General features: G+C 53.9%; 1 protein-coding gene across 1 annotated transcript; it reads left to right on the plus strand.

Annotated features, from left to right (window-relative positions):
• The first annotated feature begins 654 nt into the window (after positions 1 to 654).
• DMRTB1 (DMRT like family B with proline rich C-terminal 1) lies at positions 655 to 7813 on the plus strand. Its single transcript, XM_059377084.1, has 4 exons — positions 655 to 1234; positions 2838 to 3043; positions 6299 to 6515; positions 7731 to 7813. Exons 1-4 carry the CDS (start codon positions 655 to 657, stop codon positions 7811 to 7813), a joined length of 1086 nt encoding a protein of 361 aa, XP_059233067.1.
• Positions 7814 to 8131: the final 318 nt, after the last annotated feature.

An 8131-nucleotide genomic window follows, 5' to 3' on the forward strand; every position in this document is an offset into this window, starting at 1 on the left:
TTTACTTTGGAAGGCATCGACAACAGCAATGCACCATTTGCCAGAAATGCATGACTATACCAACAAAATCCTTGCTATTAGGGCACACCCTTGAGCAACTATCACACTGCACTGAGCTCTTGAGAATATTCTGGAAGCATCACTGCGAGCTGCTTCTCAGCAGGGGAGGGAAATGAAATTCAGCAGAAGCAGCAACTTTTGGAAGGAGAAGCACAGTTTGCCTCTTAAGATGCTTCTCTCCCGGAATGGGTTTACTGAGAGCTCCGTGCCTCCAGAGCTTTAAATCTGTGGACCGTTGACTATCACTCCGCCTCTTTTGAAGTTACAAAAATACCTTCTGTGTGGCGGGAACAGCAAGTTTGGAAAATTAAATGGGTAAAACTTCAGATAATTCAGATGACATACATGCAATAGCATTCCATGAAGAATTTATTCAACCCAATCCCTTGCATGTAATTAACCAAGACACACAAAGTCTCCAAATTTTGCACTCCAAAAAAGGAGGGAAAATGCAAGGGTCCTATGCAGCTACCAGGACCTACTGAGAGCCACTTTGTTACAAATGTATCCAAAGTCCCCAGCACCAGAGACTTGTGGGGCGCCGCTCGTCCTGGCTGCACTCGCTCGGCAGCTTCCAGAGGTGGCGGTTGTGCTATGAAGGCAGATCCTGCCAAGCTGGCCGACAAGATGCTGCGTACCCCCAAGTGCTCGCGGTGCCGGAACCACGGTTTCCTGGTGCCGGTCAAGGGCCACGCGGGCAAGTGTCGCTGGAAGCAGTGCACCTGCGAGAAGTGCTACCTGATCACTGAGCGCCAGAAGATTATGGCCGCGCAGAAGGTGCTCAAGAAGCAGGCCTCCGAGGAGGAGCAGGAGATGGCCCTTGGCGCACACGGGCCGGAGCTGTTGTCTGGGGCTGCGGCTGCCGTCCCCGGCCCAAGCCTCCGCCAGCTGCTTCCACTGGCCGTTTCGGGAGACCGGGAGCTTGGCCCAGAGTGCCGCGTGGCCGCGGGCTTCCCCGAGAGGCCTCCGCGGGGCCCGAGCCCGGGCCCGAGCGCCTTCCAGCCAGTTCTGGGCAGCCGCGGCCACGTGGGGCTGAGCGAACGAGCCACCGTCGCCTTGCCCAGTTCCGTGGGGCCCCAGCTTGGGGCGGAGACCGCAGGCAAAGGCTATCCCGGCCGCTTGGAGCTGCGCAGGCCGCTGCGGCCCATGCCCAGCCCGCCATTCGCGGACTTCGGTAAGATTCCCTGGCCCCGCGTGGCCTCACCCCACCCCCTGGGATGCCTTTCTGGGTTGCAGCCTCCCGGTGCCCCACGCCAGCGGCCCGGGCCACCCTGGATCGTGCCGAGATGGGCCCTTGGGGTGTGGGTGGGGTAAATGCTTTCAGAGGTACTCTTGCTGTGGAAAGCCGTTCTCTATGTACAGAATTGGGTTGGGGGCCATTTTGCAAAAAGATAAAAAAAAAGCTAGAAAGTAATGGGTGGTTCTGGCAGCTTTTAACATATAGCTTCTTGCGTTTCCATATTGGGAAAAAGAAAATGGCCCCCAATCCCTTAACTGTGGCTTCTCCTCCAGGAAGACGCCTTAGCTAGATGGGCCCTACTGCACTTGCGCACTTCTTCCCGCGCTTTTCTTGGGCCGGTGGCGCCTTTTTCAAGGCGCTCCCGGTGGGTGGGCCCGCGCGATGGTGACTGCGCATGTGCAACTATGACTGCGCATGTGCACTCTTCCTGTTCCAGTTGCTGGAGGCTCCGCCCAGCCAACTTCCTTTGAACAGGCCTGGCCCAATGCGCCTGCGCACCCGTTCGCACCCTTTTCCAGAAAGTGGAAAGGAGACGGTTCTCTGCACCCCACTGGAGAACAGTTGGTCTGTTAATATTGCCTCTTTTTCCTCCCTTCCCACCATGTGCCTAAATTACATGGTTCCTTATGTCTTGGTGGTTTTCAATATTAAAGCACAGTTTCAAGTTACATTTAGATTTGAGGCTCTTTTGGGGGTGCAGACACGTGATTTCTTTTGGTTTTCTCTATGGCAGTGTGGTAGAAAGAGCATAGGAGACTGGGAGACTGCTCAGGCACCTTAGGCAAACTCCTTCCTTCTGTGGCAGTCTCTCCCCTCTATGTGAAAGGGATTGGCCTGGATGCTCTCTGAAGGCCAGTTCCTTGTGGGGCTTTCTAAGAAAATTTAGGCCCCCAAGAAACTAGAGGGGGAAGACAGACCTGAAACAGCAATTCTAGAAGATAACTTTCCACAGACATAGTGCCTTTCTCCGTTCCATCTCAACAGGGGCTGAGCACTTAACCGTTCCACAGCACTAGTGATGAAGACGCAAAGAGGGAAAAGTCACATTTGTTGCCTTCAAGGATCTTGCCCTCATGGGAGGGACAGTGCCGATCAAGGAATCATGCAAATCAATGTATAGAGCTCGAATAATTGATGGTTTTGTTGCGGTCTGAGGAAAGAGTCAGCTGAGTACTGAGGACTTTCTGAGGCACAGTGAGGTTGGGGAGAAAGCCTTCTAAACTGAGGGAGCAGCATCTGCAAAGGCAGTGAGGTTGATGAGAAAGGAGAAGCTGCTGGGTTATAGTGCATGAGGAGGCCGGAGTGGAGGCAGGAACCAGCCTTCATGGGGCTTTATGACTGTGCCAAGGACTTTTTCTAAGAGCAGTGGGACATAGCTGAAGGGCTTAAAAAGCAGAGAGGATCAAAAGCACAATGGATGGGGGAGTTCTTTGTAAGTGGCTTTGAGTGTTGTGCTGCTACCTTTGTACAGTGACGTGATGCTCTTTTCTCTAGCCGTGTGTGTTTTTAACGTTTCCTTCATTGCTTACCTTTCCAGGGTTCCCTCTGAGCATCGGCTCAGACTGTGTGGTGGGGTCTGAGTACCTGGAGAGAGACCCTTCTAAGCTGTACCCCAGCTGCTCCAACATGCATTCTTATTGTCCATTCCCACTGGGCTACCAAGAAGGCTCCCCAACCCCAGGGATCCCCCTGCAGCGGGGCTTCCGGCATGTGTCCTGCAGCCACTTCCATGGAGGAGCCTTGGTAAGTCCCGTCCCCATTCCTTTCCCAGTTCCTCCTTATCCCAGATGCCCCATTGCTCTTATGGATGCTCAGTCCCAGAAAGCAAGCTGATGGGGCAGTCTGTGCCAGGCCCTGAGCACTGGCAGGACCGGTACAACACTGACCTTGTGCAGTGTACACCTCTCAGAGGGGACGCGTGTGGGCAAGTCCATTCATATGTAAACAAGTTGGCCTGGCTGGGCTGTGGCATGTGCTTTTCAGAGCTGGGAGATCAGGCAAGAAGGAACACAGAGAAACCTCAGATAAACCTCGGGGGCAGCTGCACGGTACCCCCCACTGAGTGAGACTGCCAGTCTAGACTGATGGCATGTTGGGGCCAGAAGGGCTTTATTTCGCTGAGGTATCAGGAAGGAAGTCTCACTGTCCCGGCACCACACAGTTGAGGGCAGAGCTAGGAGCAGACGTAGGTCCCTTGCCCAAAGATAGGGGCCCCTTGAGATTTTGGGCTGCTCTCGGGAAGTATTGAATGTTAGTCATGAAAAATAGGGAAATCTTTCACCAAACACCTGTCACCTCAGGAAATATTTGTTGAAAGAACAATGAGATTTAATCTTTTTGTAAGATTACTGGTCCTAAACTAACTGTGGTGCTCTTTAAGCCTCGAGTTTTGAATACGGAGTATGGAGGAGTCAGGCCATCCCTGCTGTGTGAGGTACAAGTTGGGGAGACCAGGTTTTGTGGCATTGGTTACCAGCTCCTTCCAGACCAGAGTGGCTAAAAGCCCTTTCCCTTTTGGCAACCCTGAAGTCAGTCAGGACTGTAGGATAGTCAGAGGTTTGGGTAACCAGTCCTGACTTGGCCGCATTGGGCTGGACCTGTGGGGCAGGTTGTCTCGAATGCAGCTCAAGTTCATGAAAACGTAGACCACCATTACTTTTCCCCCCTCCCTCAGAGCTAAATGCCTAATCTTGGGTGTTAGATGTTTCTCTTGGGTGGAGGGTAGAGAAGAGTGAAGACTGAGCAGCCTTCTTGGTTTAATGTGGAAGGTGATTGAGAAGAAAGAAGAGCACTTGATATTTTCTTAGCTGCAGAACAGAGCCAGTGGAATTCTGCCACTCCCTCCCAGATGTGTCCACACAGGTCAGGCAAGCAGGGTGCTGGGTCCCCACTCTGGCTGCCACCCCAACAGCATCTCTTCTATTTTAGACATTGTAAAGTTTTACATAAGTCATTTTCCATTGATTCATGGCAAAAGAGTTTGAAGACCCCTGGTCTTGATAATTTCCAAGATGCTACTCACCCTTGTGTGAACCATCAGGGTACGCCGTATTACCCCAACTGTAGAGTAGAAGACAATGACTCGGGGAAGCAAAGTATTTGTTTGTGGGCACAGAACTGGGGAGGGAGGGCCTAGGGTTCAGATTACATAGCTGGTCAGTAACAGAGCAGTCCCCAACCTGGAGCCCTGGTACTCACTGGGGACACCCTTCCGAGGTATGTTTGTCATACAGAGACAGAGCAAACATGGACCTTGACTGTCACCACCACCCCTGCCACACCTGAACTCTCATGCTGGCCACCCCCATTACAGCCCCAAGGAGAGCACAGAGCCTCCAGCCTTCACACAAAGAGGGGGCTCTGGCCAAGTGAAGCACGCACCCACCGTCTGCTCACACAGAAGCTTGGATGGAGCCTGGCGTCCAGGGTAGAGCTCTGATTGACAGGCTTGCCAGACGGCCTTTGTTAAGAGTGTGATCTCAGTTGGTTTATCTGGGCCTGAGCTGCCACCATGGGCCCCAGGCAGGAGCTGTGATCCAGGGAGAGACTTGGCTGAGCAGCTTGGAATTAAAGCACTAATAATCCCCCTTCCCACCCCCTTCACGTCTGGATAGAGGATCAGGCATTTATTTTTGATGCTGTTTCAAGACCCAAGAGCCTATGAACTGCTTTCATCCTTGTCCTGCTGCCCCCTGCCTGGGCTCGGAGATACTCCCCAGAGATGTCTTTAGCCTCCTATTCCTGTCCCTGCCCCATTTGCTGCTTCTTCACTTCCTCTGTTCTCTTCCCACGAAACAGCACAAGCTTGGAGTTGGACAGACCTGGGATCCAGTCCTGTCTCCGATGTTTACTAGCCATATGGCTTGGGGAAGCCATCTAACCTCCGAGGGTCTGACTCAGGTTCTCAGTCTGGCTGGTAGGGGAAAGAGGACCTATCTCATAGGGCCGTTGACAGATTGAAGAAGATGTAATGCATGGAAAGTGCTTGGCACGGGGTCTGGCACGTAGTAGATACTTGAAGGTGGGCTTTCTTCCTTTCCTTGTTAGGAAAGGCTGGAAGAATCTAAGATTTTTACAGACTGCCTCAAGGCTTTATTTAATGTGCTCATGTGTGACTCACCGATGTGGTGGCAGTGCATGGGGTTTCTCAAACTCCTTTGTCAAAGGACACTTTTAAGAGCACATAAAATATCTTATAGGACACCAGGGTTCTCCAGAACACAGCTTGTAAAGTGCTCTGAAGTTTCTGGATGCAGAAGTAAATAAGAGGAACTACATCTGAAATTTATTATGATTTTTTATTGCATTCACATCTTTCTCTGTTCAGCGCTAAGCTGTGTAGTCCTCCCTCCAGACAACCCCATTCCAGCCTTAGGGTCCTGCGGCACAAGCACGGCTTCCATGTCCAGAAGGAGGAGTAGCTGCACAGAGGGCGGCCCGCTTTGCTGAGGTCCCCCAGCTGCCCTTGCCTCAGGAACGGCTGCACCGCACTCAGCTCTTCTGTGGTGTTAGAATAGGGCCTCCAAGGCCCCCTGACTCTCAAGTTCTCAGCTGTACCAGGAAAAGGGACCACAAGGGGTTGGGATGCATTCAGACCCTTCTGTAGCACGAAGCAGTAGAGCCCGACAGATGGATCCGGTTCCGCCTCTACCGCTTACCAGTTCTGCGGCCCGGGGCCCAGAGCTTGCCCTCATGGACACAGTCTGTCATCGTTATAGTGAGGAACGTCATGGGGTCCTGAGGGTGGAAGGAGGTTCTGCATCTTATGCCTATACGAGAGGGCTCAGTGTGACTTTGTGCCTGAATTCCTTCTTCCCTTCAATCATTTGGTGGGTATTTGCCAAACACCATGTCTCAAGTGCCCTGTGCCCAGGTGTGGGGGGCACATGGTGAATCTGCCCCTTGGGGAGACCCCCTGCCCCCGCCATTGAGGAGCGTGAGACCCATTTGAGAAGCCTGTCTGACTAACCCTCTCCCTCTCTGGCTTGCCTGCTGCAGGTGCCCGAGCCGGTGGGAGACTACCAGCCCAGCTACTACCCGCCGCCACCCCCGCCGCAGCCGCTGCAGCCGCCGCAGCCGCCGCAGCCGCCACAGCCTCAGTTTCTCCCGCCGGGCTTCCTGTCTGCGCTGCACTTCCTGCCGCCGCTGCCGCCACCGCCGCCCCCGGCATCCTTCTCTCTCACTGTCCTGTCTGATACGGACAAGGAAACCACTGGTAAGTGGGCTCCAGTCTGCCAATTTCTGGGGAGCCAGGAAGGTTTTCCAGAGGAAGGGGGCCTACTCTGAAGTGGATGCGGAAAGAAGGGAAATGGAGAGCAGAAATTAGAATGCATTGGGCCCAGGCTTGAGCTTTTTCCTTATACACCTCCCTTTATTCCATATGCAAGCATCCACAAGAGGGAGTCCCCAGTCCCAGGTGAGAAAACCAGTGGAACCCAGAGAGGCTCCAGGTGCAATGGTGATTCTCTCCCCATCCGCGCCTGAGGGCTAGGTGTGCAGGTTGCCATGCATGCTGTGTGTTGAGAAGACCAGAGGCGCCTGGCCTCTCTGGCTTGGCTGGGCCTCTCCAGCTAGAGAGAGATTAGATGCTGAGCCTGGAGCAGCGGCTGGGGCTGGGCTGGGGCTGCTAGGGGTAACCCTCTGCCCCCAGCTGCTTGGTGGAGAGAAACAGGCCAGGAGCTAGGCCTGTCTTTGCCTCTGTAAAATGGGTCCTGTCATGGGGTGACCGTGACAGTCAACTGACAATCTGGATGTAAAAATGTTTTAGGTTTTCTGTTGAGGGCTCTTGCAGCTTTGAAGGTTCTAGGATTTTTTTTTCCCTTTCAATCCTTCCCTGAGGCTCCTTAGGAAAGAAAAGGAAGTAAGAGACCTGTTGCACACTTGCTGTGTGTGAGACGCCCAGATCTGCGGGCTGAAGAGCTGTCGTGTAGCTTGAAGCACACCCAGCTGCGGAGCCAGACAGCGGGGGTGTGGGTCCTGACTTGGGCCCTTAGCAGCTGTGGGGCCCGCAGCAAGTCCCTTCAGTCCTTGTGCCTCAGCTTCACCTTCTGCCAAGGCAGACGGGTGGTCCCCACCTCAGGAGGGGATTCTGAGGACTAAACAGAACATGAGCCCGAGGATGGCCTTAGTGTGCGTTCTTGTTTACTGTTTCCCCTCATCCCCTGGCTGACGTGATCTATTGTGAGGCAGAAAGACGCTGAGGTTCAGAGCCGCGGGGTAGCTGGCTTCTCACTGCCTGGCTGGAGGGTCAGTTGGACTCTGTGTCGCGGGGCCCAGGCTCAGTTGCCAGTGTCCGAATACCCAGCAGAGGAAGGGCAAAGGCATCCTCCGCTGGGGCTGGGAGTGGGGAGAATGCCTTACAGAAAGTCTGCCTCTGAAAGTAGGTCATTCCCTCTTTGTAAATCCAGCCCTTCTTCTTTGTCCTTCCCAGACGACCAGGAGCAGGACGCCGAAGTGCCCGCAGCGCCGCCCTGTGAGCCCAGCCAGCCGCCCTCTCAGGAGCCGTCTGATTAGGCCCAGGCCCTCGGGCCAGCAGGGTGGGGGTGTGGGGTGTTCCAGCAACGATGTTCTCATCTGCTTTTGGCCGTGTGTAGGGAGGAAGGATAGTGGTGGGTGTAAGATGGCAGTTTATTTCCATTTCAAGACAGGAGGGAGGAGGGGGATTTCTAAAGTTCTCTCGATTCTGAGATGTGGGATTGACCAGGAGCGTGGAGGATGGTTGGTTAGCAGGGGAGGGCCAGGGCTCTGAGGATCACGGGGCTGGTGGAAGCTCACATTTAGGAATGAATTTAACCGAGTCTGGGTTGTGTGGCTGTTAAACTCACTCCCAGT

The sequence above is a fragment of the Mustela nigripes genome, chromosome 14, assembly GCF_022355385.1.
Source record: "Mustela nigripes isolate SB6536 chromosome 14, MUSNIG.SB6536, whole genome shotgun sequence".
In the NCBI taxonomy this organism is placed as follows: domain Eukaryota; kingdom Metazoa; phylum Chordata; class Mammalia; order Carnivora; family Mustelidae; genus Mustela; species Mustela nigripes.